Source organism: Mauremys mutica, chromosome 16 (genome assembly GCF_020497125.1).
Source record: "Mauremys mutica isolate MM-2020 ecotype Southern chromosome 16, ASM2049712v1, whole genome shotgun sequence".
NCBI classification, from domain to species: Eukaryota; Metazoa; Chordata; order Testudines; family Geoemydidae; genus Mauremys; species Mauremys mutica.
Window position 1 is genome coordinate 5,757,179 of NC_059087.1, and position 20,520 is coordinate 5,777,698.

Genomic DNA, 20,520 nt, shown 5'->3' on the forward strand with positions numbered 1-20,520 from the left:
CATTGTCCCCCAAGAGTTTGGTGGAAGGTTACTTATCTATAGCCTGGGTGTTGCTTTCCTGCGTGTTTTTCCAGCAGCCTCCCTGTTAAGCTAGATCAGGATATTCATGTAGGAAAGTGTAATAACCCATCATATACACCTCATCTCACTGCGCCGTCCCATATAGTATTCATAAAACTATTACACATCACTAGTCTTGTCTGCTCCACATCTGCCACATTTTGTCATAATGCAGAACTACAAAACCGTGGACAGATAATGTTCTTTGCCTTAAAGAATTTAAACTCTTCTTCCCTCTAACCCATTTTCTTTAACATGATCTGAAATGGAGAAAATGAACAAGTTTGTGCCATGTGTGCTGATGTATAAGGAAGGCCAGAACTGGGGTCATTTTTGTCCCCACTAGAAATTGTCTTAGGTGCTTTTTCAAAGGGTATTTATGCTCTTAAGTCATTTAGGTGCCTCCTGGGAAATCTTATATCTTCTCTATGTTGTGTTTCCTGGAAGATGCGGTCAACCACCAGGAGCATTACGTCATAGATATTACATACATAGAGAATGACTGAGAGAGAAAGTGATTCTCATTCAGACTGCCCAAACCCCTGGGTGGTGGTTGATACCGACCCACTTAAAAGCCCTGTAGATAGAGATCTGTAGCTAAACATCCAACACCTCTCCCCCTTCTATTAAGGGCTAAGACAGCCCCCATGGACATAAACTCTCCCAGAAAAATTGGGAAGATGAGACTGGAGAGCCCTGTTCTTGCTAAGGTAAAAAAAAAAAATCAGCCAGAACTCCTAACTTTTCATGCCTCCTGTCTGCATCATGAAGTAAAACTCCCTCCACTCCTTTTACAGATCATTGTTATGAGCCCTCCACTGATGATTTGGGCCCCTTATGTGGAGCTAAGTTCAGCCCTTGCACTGGGGTTGGTTAAAGCTGGGTACACAGTTGAGGACAAAAGTTGGCTCATCAGTTGCACTTGTCCTGTAGCCTTTGTTGTACCAACGTATTTTCCATCCAGAAGTGCTTCATGCATGCTGTTCATTCAGCATTCTCAGACTTCATGTGCTTTATATGTTAAGTGGACACAAGGGCTCAAAATTATTTCCCAATGAAAGAAACCTGAGTAAAGCTATCTTCAACACCACAACTCGTTGGGAGGCTATCAGGGTGTTGTCCATAACTGTTCACGTATTTTTTACATTGAGTTTTGTTTCCTATGGGTGGATAGCGCTGGTTACTGAGCAGGGACATGCTGCACCAACAAAGGAGCAAAACCCAACTTCTTTTTGTAAACGTCATGCTAGTCTGACTGCCCCGGATGTTGAATTGCACAAGCTGTGACAGCACCAGCATTCCCCTGTACCCCCTTAAACTGGAGCTGTGGGAAGCTGAGTTTAGTCTCCAGGTCTGTTCATCTCTTGGCCTAGCCTAGCAAGGGATTAAGTCCAACACTGGATTTCACCAAAGAGCCAGCAGATTGCCACAACTATCAGTCACTATGAATGTGGCTGTGATTTGAAGTGATGTTCTCCATGTGAAAGATTCTCTAGCCCACTAGCGATTCCCTTTGCCAGCCAGTTCCCCAAACTTAACTGTTTATCTATCTGATATCATGCTGGGGAGGGAAAAGAGACCTAGCAGATTTCCCTTGTTCCTAATAAAATTAATATTTCCCCCGATAGATCTTGTGTTGTTTCAATTTGTGCTTCCAACATCAGTGAGAGACAGAGAAAGAAAAGAGGATCTCATAGACTCATAGACTTTAAGGTCAGAAGGGACCATTATGATCATCTAGTCTGACCTCCTGCACAATGCAGGCCACAGAATCCCACCCATCCATAAGAACATAAGAAAGGCCGTAACGGGTCAGACCAAAGGTCCATCTAGCCCAGTATCTGTCTACCGACAGTGGCCAATGCCAGGTGCCCCAGAGGGAGTGAACCTAACAGGCAATGATCAAGTGAGTTCTCTCCTGCCATCCATCTCCATCCTCTGACGAACAGAGGCTAGGGACACCATTCTTACCCATCCTGGCTAATAGCCATTTATGGACTTAGCCACCATGAATTTATCCAGTCCCCTTTTAAACATCGTTATAGTCCTAGCCTTCACAACCTCCTCAGGTAAGGAGTTCCACAAGTTGACTGTGCGCTGCGTGAAGAAGAACTTCCTTTTATTTGTTTTAAACCTGCTGCCTATTAATTTAATTTGGTGACCCCTAGTTCTTGTATTATGGGAATAAGTAAATAACTTTTCCTTATCCACTTTCTCAACATCACTCATGATTTTATATACCTCTATCATGTCCCCCCTTAGTCTTCTCTTTTCCAAGCTGAAGAGTCCTAGCCTCTTTAATCTTTCCTCGTATGGGACCCTCTCTAAACCCCTAGTCATTTTAGTTGCCCTTTTCTGAACCTTTTCTAGTGCTAGAATATCTTTTTTGAGGTGAGGAGACCACATCTGTACACAGTATTCGAGATGTGGGCGTACCATGGATTTATATAAGGGCAATAATATATTCTCAGTCTTATTCTCTATCCCCTTTTTAATGATTCCTAACATCCTGTTTGCTTTTTTGACCGCCTCTACACACTGCGTGGACATCTTCAGAGAACTATCCACGATGACTCGTTATAGCTAAATTAGCCCCCATCATGTTGTATATATAGTTGGGGTTATTTTTTCCAATGTGCATTACTTTACATTTATCCACATTAAATTTCATTTGCCATTTTGTTGCCCAATCACTTAGTTTTGTGAGATCTTTTTGAAGTTCTTCACAATCTGCTTTGGTCTTAACTATCTTGAATAGTTTAGTATCATCTGCAAACTTTGCCACCTCACTGTTTACCCCTTTCTCCAGATCATTTATGAATAAATTGAATAGGATTGGTCCGAGGACTGACCCTTGGGGAATACCACTAGTTACCTCTCTCCATTCTGAGAATTTACCATTCATTCCTACCCTTTGTTCCCTGTCCTTTAACCAGTTCTCAATCCATGAAAGGACCTTCCCTTTTATCCCATGACAGCTTAATTTACGTAAGAGCCTTTGGTGAGGGACCTTGTCAAAGGCTTTCTGGAAATCTAAGTACACTATGTCCACCGGATCCCCCTTGTCCACATGTTTGTTGACCCCTTCAAAGAACTCTAATAGATTAGTAAGACACGATTTCCCTTTACAGAAACCATGTTGACTATTGCTCAAGAGTTTATATCCACTTCTATAACAAACCCCTAGCCTATGTCTGAGTTATCGAAGTCCCCAAATTGCGGTTTGAAGACCTCAAGCTGCAGAGAATCCTCCAGAAAGTGACCCGTGCCCCATGCTGCAGAGGAAGGCGAAAAACCTCCAGGGCCTCTGCCAATCTGCCCTGGAGGAAAATTCCTTCCCGACCCCAAATATGGCGATCAGTTAAACCCTGAGCATGTGGGCAGGACTCACCAGCCAGCACCCACGAGAGAATTCTCTGCAGGAACTCACATCCCAACCCATCTAACATCCCATCCAGACCACTGGGCATACTTACCTGCTGATAATCAAAGATCAATTGCCAAATTAATTGCCAAAATTAGGCTATCCCATCATACCATCCCCTCCATAAATTTATCAAGCTTAGTCTTAAAGCCAGATATGTCTTTTGCCCCCACTACTCCCCTTGGAAGGCTGTTCCAGAACTTCACTCCTCTAATGGTTAGAAACCTTCGTCTAATTTCAAGTCTAAACTTCCTAGTGTCCAGTTTATATCCATTTGTTCTTGTGTCCACATTGTTACTAAGCTTAAATAATTCCTCTCCCTCCCTAATATTAATCCCTCTGATATATTTATAAAGAGCAATCATATCCCCCCTCAACCTTCTTTTGGTTAGGCTAAACAAGCCAAGCTCTTTCAGTCTCTTTTCATAAGACAGGTTTTCCATTCCTTGGATCATCCTAGTAGCCCGTCTCTGAACCTGTTCCAGTTTGAATTCATCCTTTTTAAACATGGAAGACCAGAACTGCACTAATGGTTTTTAAGATAGAAAATCCAAAAGATGAGATTTCTCTGTATCATGTTTGTTTTGGTCCTGATGGGTCATATTCAACAATTAACATCATCCCCAAAGGGCTCCCAAAAGTGTCCCCATTTTCTTAAAAACTCTTTTTGATGCTCATTAATAGTTGCATCATAATCTGTTCTTGCTCCTTGAGTGTTGATTCAATTTCCAGTATCTCGGTAAAATATTTCCTTAGCAATCAGGATAGTCATCCAATTTGTATCCTCTCTGGAAACATGCAAGCTGGAGGAATCATTAAGCAAACAAAGAGCACGGATGGCAGACACTTTTTCCATAAATAACTGAGCAGGCTTCAGAGCTTGCTATTTCCTAGCAAGGTCGAATGCTCAGCCATCTTCAAAATGGGCTTGGAGTAGGGTGACCAGATGTCCTGATTTTATAGGGACAGTCCCAATATTTGGGGCTTTTTCTTATATAGGCTCCTATTACCCTCCACCCCCGTCCCGATTTTTCACACTTGCTATCTGGTCACCCTAGCTTGGAGCCTCTTTGAGAAAGAAAGTTCTGCCACTATGCCTCTCCCCTTAACCTATTCAACACAGCTGAGATCAGGGCCATGCTGAACAAGTAGACAGGTTAGGTTGGTTAGTTTTTATGCTGGCACAAGGACAGAGTAGAGACCACCAAATACATCATGAGCCAAAGAGTGCTGGCCAATTGTTTGAGAGACCAGGACCTGTTTAATTAGACGATGGAGCTCTTAATTCAACTTGACTTCATGCTATTTGATGTTTTTGATCATTCAGAGATTCTTCAACTGAATGGGGTCCATCTTCTTTTCACTCTTGACAGTGAGTGGTCATGTTTCAGTCCCAAAGACCAGCTTACTGACGACTGAAGCAGTGTCTATCCTCTGCTTAATCTCTCTGACTATCTCTACCGATTGCGAAAGATGCTCTTGGGGAGGTGCCCCGTTACTAATGATGCTTTTGCAGGCTGGGCTTCAATTTCTCTCTCAAGGCCACCTATGTTGTCAGCAGCAGAGCAAAGGAAGGTGAAATACCTGACTCTCTCGACTGGGTGGTTGCCCACTAAGCTGCTAGAGCCTGAAAAATGTTCAAAATCACTGACTGGAAGAATTTTGGTTTTACCCCAATTAATTTTCAAGCCAACTTTTGCTGCTGAGCTTTCCAGGGCTTTAAATGCTGCAACTAGCTCATCCACTGATTCAACCACTAGCAGTATGTCAGCAGCAAAATGGACAATGGTGAGGTTCTTATCATTAAGGCCTATGTCTAAAATGCATTTACTTAGTGTCGGGCCAAGCACATAATCTGATGCCATTGCAGAGTGCTGGGGTGACAGCTCATCCTGGTTGAATGCCTGACTTCATTTGTAAGAAGGTGGCTCTTTCCCCATATACAAGAACACAGCTTGAGGAGTCATTGGAGATGGAGCATTCTACAAAGCTTGTTGGAGATGCCATAAATTTCAAGATCACCCAAAGCAATTCCCTGTCAAGAGAGTCAAATGCAGTCTTGAGATCCACCAGTGCAATGTGAACCGGATTCTCATGCCTTCTCAATAAGCTGGTGCACTGTGAAGTTTTGCTCCACTGTGGGAGTGAAGCCAGCTTGTTGTTGTCTTCTCTTGATCCTTAAGATATCAGCGGTTTGGGCCTATAAGGTAGAAGCAAAAACTTTCCCCATGACAGACAGAAGAGTACGGCTGCAATAGTTAGAACAGTCTCATTTGTTGCCTTTACCTTTCCAAAGTGGTAAATTAATGCCTTTTTGCCAGTCAGATGGGACCGCCGCTGTTCACCAGACGATATTGAACAGCATCTGCAGCCTCAAAAGAACAGTAGATGGGGCAGTCGCAATAAGAACACTGCTCCAATGGATCAGTTAGTTTCTATAGAATTTAAGCTTTGAGATTTATAAAACATTCCAGCCCAGAGATTGTGAAGAAACCTTCCAAACGTGACCTTATGCAGTGCTACATTCCTGAGCCTGCAGAAGGACAAACAATAGCATGAATTGCCACTGCACAGATCAATTTGGGTTAACTCTGAAACCTAATGATAAAAATTAAACATCCTTAACTATTTCACTACTGATCATTTTTAGTATTAACATACAGTTGATATGGACAGAGCTGGAGACATGGGTAGAGCTGGAGTAGCTATCCCAATTTTCTAATCTGACACCTGGCTTGAGAACACATCCAGTATATTGTCATTTAAAATAATGTGCTTCTCTAACTATACTCAGGTTTGGCTTAAAGGGCTACAGATAAGATACGTTTTCTGTATTCTTATTGTACTTAACTTCTGGGCAGAATATCATTGTCCTCTACTCTTTAACTGTATACCATGAGCCTACATTGCTGATAAATTACAGAGGTTCTCCTTTAGCTCAAATGGAAGGGACTTGTGTTTGCAGAGCAAGAGGTTCTGAGTCCCTCTCACCAGGAAGTTCTGAGCAGCCCTGGTGTTGAGTATGGTGACAACAGTGAAACTCTAAGTGATTGTGGTTTTGCTAAAACATCCCTATTTTCCTCTCCAGGCAAATCAAGCTATAGTTTTGCATTTCAGGCACCCTTCCCAGCCACCGTCTGCTTTCAGTTAAGCACAGCTGCACCTGCACTTCTACTGACAGAATAGGGAAGCTTTTATAGCTTTGTTCCTTGCTGACCTGGAAGTGATTGATTGATAATGTAATTAGAAAATAAACACCAAAAGCATTTATTGTCACCACGGAGTTTTACCACTATCTTTTGGGCAATTCATGGGACAATGGGATTTCTTCCACACCCAATCAGTTAAAATAGCCAAACCCATGAAGGAAAAGAATGTTGATTCCCCCATCAGGAAGTTAATTCTTGTTGAACTTGTCCCAGGGACAATAGCTACTATAAAGCAGCAACAGGTGACTGAATTGTTGCCTTAATGAAATAGAGGTGGTGTTTGATGTGGAGCAGGTAAAGGTTTGTTCCTGTGAGCTGGTGGTTTTTCCTAACTGTGGTAGGATTAGAGCACAGTAATGATTTTACTTGAATTTGTGTCTTGGAATGTGGTTATTCTGCAAGTGGGCAGACTTGCATGTGTTGAGTAATTTGAGGGTTGTTTGGGCATCTTGCATAGGTTCAGTGGTGTGATGGTTTTGTTATTGTTATGGGTCACTACTGTACTAGCGATTGTATGGATTCCTGACTCCAGAATGGGGTAGGTGAGTGATGGGGAAAGTACTTATTTATTTGTAACTGTTCATGTTAAATCATGTACCTCTTGTTCTTTATCTGGGCATCTTGAATGCAATACTAATCTCTTTTTAGTGCTGGTTACTACTTCTAGTACTGCTGAGTTCACTTCACTGGGTAGCTCTTTTAGCTGACTTTTCAGGCCTCATTAAGTGGAATTCCTGACTGACTAAAGATGCTATTTTAATAGTAATATGTCCCTCTGGAATGCTACTGAACCTGTTATGTTCATGGTTAGACCCCTGATGCTGGGAGGTGGTATAGCCTGCCCAAGGAAAGGGTTTGACTCTACTATTTGTGGAAGATGCCTAGCATAGGAGATGATGTGGAGGGAGCGATCTAATACTGGAGACCAGTGCTAGGGAAGTACTCTGCTCAATCACTATATGGAAGTGAGCCAACAATGTGATGCTGTTGCAAAAAAACAAAACCAAACCAAAAAGCTTATATTCTGGGGTGTATTAACAGGCCTATTGTAAGTGAGACATGAGATATAGTTGTCCCATGCTGCTTGGCACTGGTGGGGCCTCCACTGGAGTGCAGTGTCCAATTTTTGGGGGGCCACACTTTAGGAAAGATGTGGACAAATTGGAGAGAGTCCAGAGGAGAGCAACAAAAATATCAGAGGTTTAGAAACCCTGACTTATGCAAAAACAATGTTAAACAAACTTAATCTTGAGAAAAAAATCGAGGGAGAACCTGATCAGTCTTCAAAAATGTCAAAGGCTGTTATAAAGAGGATGGTGATCAGTTGTTCTGTGTCCACTGAAGGTAGGACAAAAAATAATTGGTTTAATCTGCAGTGAGGGAGGTTTAGGTTAGATATTCAGGAAAACTTTCCAATGATAAGAATAGTTAAGCACTGGAATAGGCTTTTAAGGGAGGTTGTGGAATCCCTATCACTGGAGGTTTTTAAGAACAGGCTGGACAAATACTTGTCCAGGATGGTCTAAGTATACTTGGCCCTACCTCAGAACAGGGGGCTGGACTAGATGACCTCTCAAGGTCCCTTCCAGCCTGACATTTTTACAATTCTATAAATCCTCTGAAGCTGTCCCTATTAAGCAGAATTAACATCCCTGTTAAACATCAGTCATTGCTAATATTGGGCTTAAATTGCTTCCCTAAGAATCATCCTAAATAAGTGGCTATCCCTACTAAATGTGTCCTGTATTTGTCACTAGAGACATGATATGTCCATGTCTCCTGCACATGAACTGTCTGGATCCATAATGTTCAGTGGTAGGGCTGTCCCTGCATGTTCATTGTGTTACTGCTTTGGAAAGTATCTAGCCTAGCAACTGGGCTCCCCTGTTGTTGACACCTCTACACACATAGGCAATGCTTTGTATTTCTGAATAGTCCTTGGCAATCTACACACAACCCTGTGCTGTTTGTCTGTGAGGCTACCACAAACCGTGATCTATCACTCAGTGAAATGACAGGGTTGTAGGATCAAGATTAAACCCATGTGTGTTTGAGAAATCATCTAGTCTGAGACACTGGAAAAAGGACACCTGGGAGTCTTGGACTAAATGTGGGATTTCTGCACATTGTTCACAGTCTCTGTTCTTCCTTCCATTCCCCACTCCCAAACCACTGTAAAATAGAAATCTGCAGATGTATCTAATCTGCCACAGAATCTTTACAGTGAGGGTAAAATACAACAAACCCCATAGTTCACCCTCACAAGAATGTGTTGTGGGTACAAATCTGCACTGGCTAAGGGGGATAGATAGACTGTTGTGCTGACTAAAGGCATTTGAGAAGCAGTGCAACCTGGGATTGTCAAGTGCCAGTAGAATCCTCATGTTTTGGTGAAGAAGATGGACAAATATTTTTTTACAGCAATCCTCACAGGGCCCAGTCTGGATCAGGATGCTGCTGTGCTAGGTGCTGGATGAACATAGGTTTAAAAAGTACCTGCCCCAAAGAACTTACAGTCTGAGGCCCTGACACTGCAAACACTTAGGTACATGCTTAACTTTAAGCACATGAGGAGTCCCATTGAATCCATGGGGGAATATGTACAATCTTACTTAAGCATGTGGATAAGTGTCTGCAGGATTAGGGATTAATTTAAGATGAGATGCAACAAGCTTGTAACAACAGAAAGGAATCCAATAAGGAGATATTCATCCTATAACAATTGACTAACTGATGGTGGCTAGAAAATAAAACTGGTCAGTTTGGATTCTTTTGCCAAGATGAGTGAAAAGTAACTAATTCAATCCTTCCCGTAGTAGTAACCTAGGCAAAGGAAACGTAAACCGGACTTGAGGATGCTCTTTAAAACAGCATGGCAAAGAATGTAGAGTTCCAAGAATGTAAGACAAAATGTGGCAAATATGCCTAGTGCATTAAATGTGATCAGACCAATGTTTAGAATGACATGGCGTATGTTGTTTGATGTTTCAGTACAGGTGAAACCCAAGAATATTGAAGTCTGGGTTAAAATTTTGTGTGTGTGTGTGGAGTCCCTATTGAGGAGGTCACTTGTTACATCTCAGCCAGACTATTACTACTCTTACAAGTAGGACTGTTGACATGGTAACAAACTAGTGTGAACAGCCTCCCTGTTGGCTGAACTGACTGATTGTTAAAGTGAAGTCTAATCTCACCAAGGGTTTTCACTCTGCAAATGGAATTAAACAGTATAGGATTGTCTGTAACCAGGAGACCTCCAAATGACTTTGACTGCTTCCCTGTCAAAAGCACTTTAGTTTACCACCACTTAATGAGGTCATTCTGAGAAATCCAAAATGGGCCTATGCTGTTCAGTGAGGCAGCATGATCTGGTGAACTGAATACAATTCTGGAAGCAGAAATTCCTGCCTTCGAATCTTGATTTCTTGGGCAAAGCATAACCTAGCTGTACAGGGGTACAGCATTTACCTGCCTTGAAGTTATGATGATTGATTGATATTGAACAGTGCCCTGAAGAGGTAAAGCACTAGATAAACATGAAGTCTTTAGAATACCCAGATGGGAATATACAAGGTAAATTTAAATTGTGGCACTCTATAGAGCAGGGGTGGCCAACCTGAGCCTGAGAAGGAGCCAGAATTTACCAATGTACATTGCCAAAGAGCCACAGTAAGGTCCCTATCAGCTCCCCCCAGCTCCCAGTGCCTCCCACCCACCTACAGCCCTGCTGATCAGCATCTCCTCCCTCCCTGCCTGCCTGCACCTCCTGATCAGCTGTTTTGTAGTGTGCAGGAGGCTCTGAGGGCAGGGGCAGCTCTAGCTTTTTTGCTGCCCCAAGCACGGCAGTCAGCCAGCCTTCGGACTCCATCAGTGCCAGCTCCATTTTTGCCTGCTCCAGGGAGGAGAGAGCTGTGCCTGAGACAAATATCCTTAAGACAAGGTGGATGAGGTAATATCTTTTAATGGACCAACTTCTGTTGGTGAGAGAGACAACTTTTCCATCTTATGCAGAACTCTTCAGGCCCTGTGGAGTTCAGAAGCTTGTCTCTCACCAACAGAAGTAGGTCCAATGAAATATATTACCTTACCCAACTTGTGTCTCTCATATCCTGGGATCAAGGTGGCAACACCACCACTGCATACACAAATATCTTTGCTGTTTTTCTGAAATTTGACTGCATGGGAGAAGAGCACGAGGATACCCCCAGGAAATACAGGGGAAACCTTGCATTCTGAACCAGAGAGACTGTGTTCAAAGCCTAAAGGAAATGGGAACTTGCAGATGAGGCAGGGATGAAAGGACTCTTCCCAAAGAGAAGCTCTGCAGGAGGGAATGGAAAAAGTGCTTGTATGGCATGAGACTGTTTCGTTGTATATAGAGGAGAGCCTTCCCTTTTGGTCTGAGGACTTTCATTTCAAATTAAGGAAAAGGACAGGAATGAACAAAAGAGAGCATGGTGTGTGTTACTCTGTAACAGGCTGGCGCAGCTGAGAACAAAATGGCTGCTGAAACCCACTCACGGAAAACTTTCAGAATGTAAAGGGGTGGAACAAAGAAAACAAGGCATCACAAAGTTCATAGCTACATACACCACCATATCCTTTCTCATGTCCACTTCAAACAGTGAGCAGCATGTCAAGGGATGGAATGTGGAAACCTAAACATTTGTGGCAGTTGGAGCATGGGTTGGAAGAAAAGCCAGCAGGAAACCCCCTTCAGGACCAGAGAGGAACAGTTAGCAAGGAAACTTTAATAGGGAAACCAAGGGAACTGTCAGAGATGAAACTGAGATGTAACCAACAGACCCAGAAAGAGTATCAAAGAAAACCAGATTGCAATCCACCTGCTAAGTGAATATCCTGTCCTGAACATCCTCCCCCTGCATTGCTGGTATGAGGGGTTTGACCTATCACCTGTTTAAATGCAACCTTTTTCTCCATTGAGTGAACTCCTTGTTTCTAAGGCAATAATTTGGTTCTGACACTGATAAACTGCAGGGATGGAAGAAGGGTATACTAAAGTATCTATGGCCTGGCCTACACTTAAAATTTAGGTTGACATAGCTATGTCAGTCAGGGGTGTGAAAAATACACCCCCTTGAAAGCTGTAACTATGACAACCTACCCCCCAGGACAGAGGCAGCTCTGTCAACAGAAGAATGCTTCCATCAACCTAGCTACTGTTGCTCAGGAAGGTGGAGGTCCTACACCAACAGGAAAAACTCCTTCAGTCAGTGTAGGCTGCTTCCATATGCTACAGGCTCACACCAGCGTAGCTATGAGGATGAATAGGGTATAGTCCCTATAGTGTAGATGTACACTATGTAACCACTTTTGGGGGTGTGAGATTGCAGTCATGACTAGGTTAGGAGGCTCTGTCATCTACATTGAGATGCACACATGCTCTGTAGAAGTATTTAAGACCATGATGCCTATAGAACTATACTGGAGATAAGCTTTGAGATAATTGTTGCTTTACCTACTGCTACCTTCTAGTAATAATACTTGAGATTTTTTTTATCTGTAGCTAATCAAAATGCTTTTATGAAGAAGGGTTAGTAATGATGGTGAAGTGACATGCCCAAGGATGAACAGTAAATTGCTTGGCAGAGTTGGGAGTAGAACCAAGATCTCTTGATTTGTAGTCCTATGCTCAATTCAATGTGCTCTAAATTTAATGGAAGTCTTTCCACATTTTTTTTTCCCAATGACAATCGGATCAGACTCCTAGTGATCTCCCTGCCGAACCACAATCCTCCCCTAGAAAACATGCTCTTGTTTAAATGGTCCATTCCTGAGATTAACCTTAATTAAAAAAAAAAAAAAAAGGGGTGGAGTGGGGAGGTTGTAGCAGGCAACATAAGCTTGTTGCATCTTTGTAGCTTTTGTCCAAGGCCTTATCTACATTAACATTTTTCTTAAAATCGCCCACTGGTGGCAACAACAGTTAAAATGCTAATTTAGACTAGCCACCGGCATTTTAATGTCACCTACATCTCCTTTGAGCTGGATGACATCATGGTGGCTTTAAATGCTGGTGGCTGGTCCACATGAGTACTTCCACCATTTCCAATGATCAGTGGAACTGCACTGATGGTAGTTCAACCGTAAGAATTACAAAAATGATAGTGTAGACATACCTCAAGAAATGTACACTGTGGGAGTTAGCAAACCACTTATGGAATTCCAAGCAATGAGGAGATACTGTATGGCAATGGGGGGAGAGTGGGACGGGGAAGAAAGAGAATGAAGGAGTCAAATATGTATGAGTGCAGCTGTAGCTGCCTCAGTCCCAGGATATTAGAGAGACAAGGTTGGTGAGATAATATCTTTATTGGACCAACTTCTGTTGGTGAGAGAGACAAGCTTTCAAGCCTCACAGCTCTTCTTCAGCTCTAGGGGTACCTTTCCCAGACCTGAAGAGCTGTGTGTGGCTGGAAAGCTTTTTCTCTCTCACCAACAGGAGTCAGAGATAAGTTTCTCTCACCTGCCAGTTCTAAAACATAGCTTTGTTTTTTGTTCATTGTTGTGTAGGTACCTACCAAACCTGAATAAGATATCATGTTCCTCACGTAAAATAAACAGTAGCTTCACTGGCTAGTCTCTTTGCTGGATGTATTTTTCTCTTCTTTTGATAGACTTTTATGTGCTTGAACAGAGAATTAAAATGTTTGTGTCCAAAAGGAGGACTATGAATTTGGGAAAGAAATTAGTCTTTTTCTGAATATTTTTGTTAAAGATCAACTTCTATTATAATTAGGGATTTAAGCTGTTAGCATTTTATATAAAAGCAGAGTGTTACTGTCAGCTGTGTCATCACAGGCACGTGTGCATCACCTTGTTAAATATGGTCCCCATCCTTAATAGTTCCAGCAAGAGAACAATACCATGTAAAGAATAATCAGAGACTGAATTAATGAGACCCTCAGACCCATCAATTGCTGTAAAATAAGAATTCTTTGTAAAAAATAGTTGCGTTCTTTGAAAACTTCTTGATTCCTGATCCTTCCCCTTGCTAAACCTGTAGATAAATCACTCATGCTGGATGGTCTAGTTTATAAGGTGCCTGCTGAAGGTATCCAAAGGCAAAGTATTAAAAACCCACCTAAATACAAACAACTGAACTACACAGTTGGGACAATGCCAGCTGCATCTGGCACAAAGGCAAACCCAATAACCATCAGCAGACCACCCCACCAACAAAAGAGAACACTTCTTTTGCTGGCGCAAAGATTAGCGTGGAAAGGGGAAAAACAAGTCAAGGAAGGCCAACAAAATTAAAAGGGATTTGTAGTATGCCCTGAAAACAGTGGTTCTTAAACTGCATTCTATAGAAAACATCCAGCTGATAAACATTACAGATGCCATATAGCATGAGCCTTTTTTTAATCCTAGTTGAGGTCTTAATTTGGCCATGGGGATTTATAGAAACTTTTTTGATTAAACCAATTGGCTATCTCTTCTCTCTTGACGTAAATGCTTCTTTGGCACACATTCACTTGTGATCAAACCTGCAGATGTCACCAGAAAGAGTAGAGGCAAAACTCCTAGATCAACAGAGCCAAACTGCAAAGTGACTAGAGAGATGAGTATGCAAGGGAGAGGAAACGAACATCACAGAAGCAGGATAGGCAGAATAAAAAAAAATAAAATAATGTACTAAGCACTAGAAGTTGGCTGAAAGGTGAGGGATTGAGAGGGAGTATCTCTCTCCTAAGTGGTTTTCAGCTTTTCTATTATGGGTCCAATGTCCTTCAAGGCAGTCACCGAGGAACTCTAGTAGACATCAACCACTTAACACCCAGGTTGCTATACCAGGCATTAACAAGAGACTGTTCTTATACAAATGTTAAAGAACTTGTTTAAATATCTGTGTTCATACTAGATCTCTTGGAAGTAGCCTATGGCAATGCACAGGGCCGGCTCCAGGCACCAGCTGAGCAAGCTGGTGCTTGGGGCGGCAGATTCCAAGGGGTGGTATTCCTGCAGGTTCCCCCACCCCCCTTCACCACTCCGGCGGCCCTGTAGGGGTCAGCAGTGCGGAGGAGGGGGAGCACCCTGCTGGGAGCAGTGCCAGGTCTGTAGCAAGCCCGGCAGGTTGTTGGTTTTTTTTTTCCCCCTTCGCTGCTCAGGGCTGGCCCGCAGGTTTGTCCCCCCTCCCCCTCGCTGCTCCAGCCAGCCCACAGGGTTGTGTGTGGTGGGTTTTTTGTTTGTTTGTTTTTTTTCTTTGCTTGGGGCGGCAAAAAAGCCAGAGCTGGCCCTGGCAATGCATCCCATGTGTACCCATTCCAGCATTTCTGAACTGCAAGGACTGTCATTCTGTCAATCTTGTGCATGCCAGATCATGTAACTGTCTAGTACCTGCATATCAAACTGATAGTATGCTCTTAAAATTTTTCTAGAATTAAAATTTAATATGCAAAAAACTATTGAATAATCGTATGTTGTCAATTTTACTTTAATTGTATCTTGTCGTTTCCTTTAAATTTGGGGCACATTGTTACAAGTCACTAGACACAATCCTTTTCTGCTCCAACTAATTTGAAAGATCCAAAATATGCCTTGAAACAAGCTTGAAAGTCTCTTAACTGCTACATTATTTGTATTGTAGTAGCATGTGGAGGCCCCTGTCGTGATTAAAGCACCATATTACTAGGAACCGGACATATGATCTCTTCAGGCAATGGCCTGAAGAGTTTAGTCCAATTTAGGTGTTCAGGGTACTTGCTTCATTTTATAAAAATATGCAGGTTGCCGTTAAAGGATTTTTTTATTTGTATTTTTTTTGCATTATTTAAGGCTCAAGATCATCTCTAGTAGCAGGCACCAGGTGGGTTACAGCATTTTGGCATCAGACTAATTTTACTGCAAATATCATTGAAACCTGTGCCAGGAGTAACTTTAGCAGTCTCCAGCTCTGGACACAGAAGTTTCTTCCACGAACTGCATGAATACTTGATGTCCATGGCTTTCAATTCCTGTGGTTATGAAATCATTAGTTGGCCACAAAATTTACTAAAAAGGGGAGAAAAAAGAGAGCTTTAAATTTCTGGCTCCACACAGTGCAAGCATTTCCAATTAAATATAAAGAACTCTTTCTTCTGTGTCCACTTCAGTTGGCATCTACTGTCACCCAGCCAATAATGTGTCACCACATCATTATTCAGGCCTGTAAGATAAAACAAAACAAGAAACTTAGCAGCCAAAAGTGCACAAATGTGGGGGAAATGCTAATTTAAGAAACTGTAAAATATTGCTGTGTTTCTTACCATTGTGTTTTACCACCCACAACTCTGCCAAACCTATGGAAAACTTGCTTTACAAGCAAGGTGTATAAATAATGCCTGCCTAGCAGCATCATTTCTTTTTTACACTTACATTCTCTGGGATTCCTAGAGAGTTTCTATGAATAGATTAGCCTCAAGAATTTTGAGTAACCATGGTTATAAATCAATTTATTCTCCTGGTTTTGAAATTCCATCTGCTCATGCTAATTATGTACATGACAGACTTTTAGCAGGCCAGTCCAGATTTTATTTTTACATATTAGAATGAATTGGCTGCACTTCAGTGCCTCTGGAAATGACAAGTAGAATAAAGTAACAGGTACAAGGAACACCTCAAAGAGTTCTAAAGTTAAAACTCCATGCTTAAAACTGGATGATATTCAATATCATACATTAATAAAATGTCTTGCTACCAGGGTTAGTTGGCATTTCAGCACTTACAGTATGTTCTGGCTTCTGTCAATTATGGCAATCCAACATTAACTGGGTAGTTTTTCTTTGAATGTCTTAAACTGCATTTTTAAGAAATTAGGAATCTTAAGTACTGAGGGAGTTGGGAAAACAATGTGATAACCCTGGGGGATCTATTTCAGCTGTTTAAATACAATACTAATGCTATAATCAGTTACTGATATGTGATAAATCTACATTTAAAGGACCACTGATTCCTCAGAAAATTCTAAACTACTTGTTTAGAAGTTTGCATATATGATGTGAGGTTGGTTTCCTTGTTTGGTGATTAGGGCAATTTGGTTAAGGAGACTGAAATTAAACTGTGTAGCCTTGGATAAGTCTTTTTAAAGGTGAAATGCAAAGCCAAAAATCCACTTTGTTCTTTTACTACTTTTCTGTGATGCAGATAGGCTTGACATTTTTTTAAATGTCTTTTATATAAATGTTAGATCCTTATTTCCTTCTCTGGTGGAGGATCTGAAGAGTGACGTCATACACAACTGAGCTGCCTCACTTCCTCCTCCAGATGAAGGAAACAATTTCCTAAAAGCAGAGAGATTAGGGAATGTTACAGCTCTGGGGTCAGCTGCATACCTATGTGCTCCAACAAAGAGGGAAGCAAAGATTTTAAATTTCAAATGTAAAAAATGTTAACTGAAGCCAATTCTGTATCTAGAACTAGTAAAAGGCTTAACATCCATCTCAGTTTTCCTTGGATAAAACAGGAATATTTATCTTCCTCATGGGAGTGTTAAGAATGTTTGCAAAGGTGATTTGAAGATGTAAAGCACAATATAATTAACCACCAATTCCCATAATTTTTTATCTATTAGCAGTCCTTTAATGTTTAATTGATGAGAGGAGGGGGCGTATCGTTTCATAAACTTGAAATAACACACAGCACCCTCTGAACATTGTGCATTACAAACCTGGAGGAAGACCTAGAGGTCTGTGCCCCAAAACTTTTTTACAAATCTACTGTCCTAAGCCTGCAATCAGGGGCCTGCTCTGCCTCGGTGAAGTCTGCCAGGTCACAGGAGTGCAGAAGTCTCTACCAGCGGAGCCTACTGTAGGACTGGGCCCTAAACAGCTACAACCCAAAAACGTAACCTGAGCGGCAGCAGCCAGGCGTGGAGAGGAGTGGAAAGTAAGCTGGGGAGCAGCGGGAGGTGAGGGGGCAGAGGGGGGAGAGGGTAGCGTTGTGGTGCCAGCCTCGCGGGTACCTCCCAGGGGGCTCCACTGAGCACTCAGCGGCCCTGAAGCAGCGTTTGTGCCTGGCGCGGGGAGGGCTGCTGGGGGCCCGCCGCAGAGGGGAGCCCAGGGTAAGGGAGGTGCCCGCGCCGCTGCCCCCAGCTCCCCGGCGCTGCTGGAGGTTTGGCCGGGCCGAGGGAGCAGCGTCCCCCCCGCGGCTCGGCCAGGCGGCGCTGAAGGGCGCTTGGGCGGGGGCCGGGCCGCACAGCCCGGCGGGGAACGCGCCAGCGGCCAGGCCGGGAGCCCGCCCCCCGGCGCGGCCGTGCGGAGCCACCTCCCCGCAGAAGGTGGGGGAGGCCGGTGTCCCTGGGCCCGTCCCCGGCCGCCTCACGTGTCCCGGCCGGCGCTCGCTCCCCGGCCGCCCCTTCACCCGCCGCTTCCCCGCTCAGACCCTTCCGACTTCCCGTAAAGAGTCCGGCCGCGGGGAGGCTCCCGGCGGCGGATCGGAGCGGAGCCGGGCTCCCGAACGCCCCCGGCCGGGTCCCGCGGGCCGCGCGGCGGGGCGCGGCCGCCCGGCGGGGCGCTGTCAGGCGGCGGGCAGGGCTGGGCGGGCAGGTACGCAGCGCGCCTCCCCTCCCCCCGCCGGATCCCTCCGCGCCCCGCTGCCCGCGCGCTCCCCCTCCCTGCCCGGCCCGGCTCACACTGTTTGGGAGCAACCGGCCGAGACAGCGGCGGCTCCGGAGCAGCGAACGAGCGAGCGAGCGAGCGCAGCAGGCCCCGGCGCGCACCCGGCCCGGCCCCTTCGCCATGTCCCTCAAGCAGCAGCAGCAGGCGGCCCAGGCCACCGGCAACAACCGCAAACCCCCCGGCGGCGGCGGCGGCAGCGGCGGCCCCGGCATCCCGGCAGCAGCGGGGGGAGGCGGCGGCGGCGGCCGGCAGAACATGGGCAGGTGGGTCTGGGGCGCGGGGCTGGGCGCGGGGAGAGCGGGCCTCAGAGCAGCGCTTCCGCGCGGGCCTGCAGCGGCCCCCGGGCCTGAAGGGGAGGGGGGGCGACAGAGGACGCGGCGCGGGCCGGGCGCTGACTCCCTTTCCCTGCTAGGCCGCTCCGGCCTATGGCAGGCTGCGGAGCGGAGCGATTGGGTGGGTGGGTCTAGTCCGTGGGAGAGGCCGGGCAGGGTGAAGGGGCACCCGGCCCTATGGGGGGCTGGGCCTGGCACCGCGGGGGGGAGGGTGAAGGGGCACCCGGCCCTATGGGGGGCTGGGCCTGGCACCGCGGGGGGGGTGAAGGGGCACCCGGCCCTGTGGGGGGGGGCCTGGCACCGCGGGGGGGGGGGGGGAAGGGGCACCCGGCCCTGTGGGGGGGGGCCTGGCACCGCGGGGGGTGTGTGAAGGGGCACCCGGCCCTGTGGGGGGGGCCTGGCACCGCGGGGGGGAGGGTGAAGGGGCACCCGGCCCTGTGGGGGGGGCCTGGCACCGCGGGGGGGAGGGTGAAGGGGCACCCGGCCTTGTGGGGGGCTGGGCCTGGCACCGCGGGGGGGAGGGTGAAGGGGCACCCGGCCCTGTGGGGGGTGCCTGGCACCGCGGGGGGGGTGAAGGGGCACCCGGCCCTGTGGGGGGCTGGGCCTGGCATCGCGGGGGGTGTGTGAAAGGGCACCCCGCCAGGGGGGGGGGTTGGGCCTGGCACCGCGGGGGGGAGGGTGAAGGGGCACCCGGCCCTGTGGGGGGCTGGGCCTGGCACCGCGGGGGGGAGGGTGAAGGGGCACCCGGCCCTGTGGGGGGCTGGGCCTGGCATCGCGGGGGGTGTGTGAAGGGGCACCCGGCCCTGGGGGGGGCTGGGCCTGGCACCGCGGGGGGGAGGGTGAAGGGGCACCCGGCCCTGTGGGGGGCTGGGCCTGGCACCGCGGGGGGGAAGGGGCACCCGGCCCTGGGGGGGGGGTCTGGCACCGCGGGGGGGGGTGAAGGGGCATCCGGCCCTGAGGGGGCCGGGGCCGGGCACCGCGGGGGGGGGGAGGGTGAAGGGGCACCCGGCCAAGTGGGGGGCTGGGCCTGGCACCGCGGGGGGGGGAGGGTGAAGGGGCACCCGGCCGGGGGGGGGCTGGGCCTGGCACCGCGGGGGGGGAGGGTGAAGGGGCACCCGGCCCTGGCACCGCGGGGGGGGGAGGGTGAAGGGGCACCCGGCCCTGTGGGGGGCTGGGCCTGGCACCGCGGGGGGAGGGTGAAGGGGCACCCGGCCCTGGCACCGCGGGGGGGGAGGGTGAAGGGGCACCCGGCCCTGGCACCGCGGGGGGGGGAGGGTGAAGGGGCACCCGGCCCTGGCACCGCGGGGGGGGAGGGTGAAGGGGCACCCGGCCCGGGGGGGGGCTGGCCCTGGCACCGCGGGTGAAGGGGCACCCGGCCCTGGCACCGCGGGGGGGCAGCCGGCTCGGGGGCTGGCGGCTCCGCAGTGGAGCAGCCGCTGCTAGGCCTCCGTTTCCCAGGCCGAGGCTGCAGCAAAGCCGAGGCCGGCTCGCGGAGGACGCTCGTGGTGCCGGGTGAGGGCTCGGGGATCGCTTTGCCGGCGGGCAGCGGGCGGGTCCCGATGGCGGGAGGCGGGGACTAACCCCCCACCTGCGGGGGTGGGGGAAGGAGGCCCCGGCCCAGCGAATGGGCGCCCTGCCCGCAGCCGGCGCTGCTGCCGCCGGTACAGAGGTGACCATTTTATTTTCGAAATAGGCGTTTTATTGAGACCCGCGTAGTGAGTCTGCTTCAGCCCCGGGGCTGGCACCGCAATAGGCGGCGCGTCCCCGCCGGGTGGGCAGTGCCCCTAGCAGGCGAAAGTCTCCAAGTCTGCCGATGCAGGTGAAGATGATTAACGTTAGCCCCTGCAGAGGAGAAGAGGGGTTTGAGCGCGCTTGCT

The 20,520-nt window shown here is 47.1% G+C and overlaps 1 protein-coding gene across 12 annotated transcripts in view; it reads left to right on the forward strand.

Moving 5' to 3' along the window:
• Nucleotides 1-6,964: 6,964 nt before the first annotated feature.
• ATXN2 (ataxin 2) overlaps nt 6,965-20,520 on the forward strand; it is an 83,701-nt gene continuing 70,145 nt past the window's right edge. For 7 of the 12 annotated variants that reach the window (XM_044989561.1, XM_044989563.1, XM_044989570.1 and 4 more), the window contains exon 1: nt 18,552-18,574. In XM_044989561.1, coding sequence (XP_044845496.1) covers nt 18,567-18,574 — 8 coding nt within the window. In that variant the 5' untranslated portion in view covers nt 18,552-18,566. Of the gene's footprint in view, nt 6,988-18,544; nt 18,575-20,520 lie in introns of those variants that run through there. The other 5 variants (XM_044989567.1, XM_044989566.1, XM_044989564.1 and 2 more) reach the window with 3 other exon arrangements.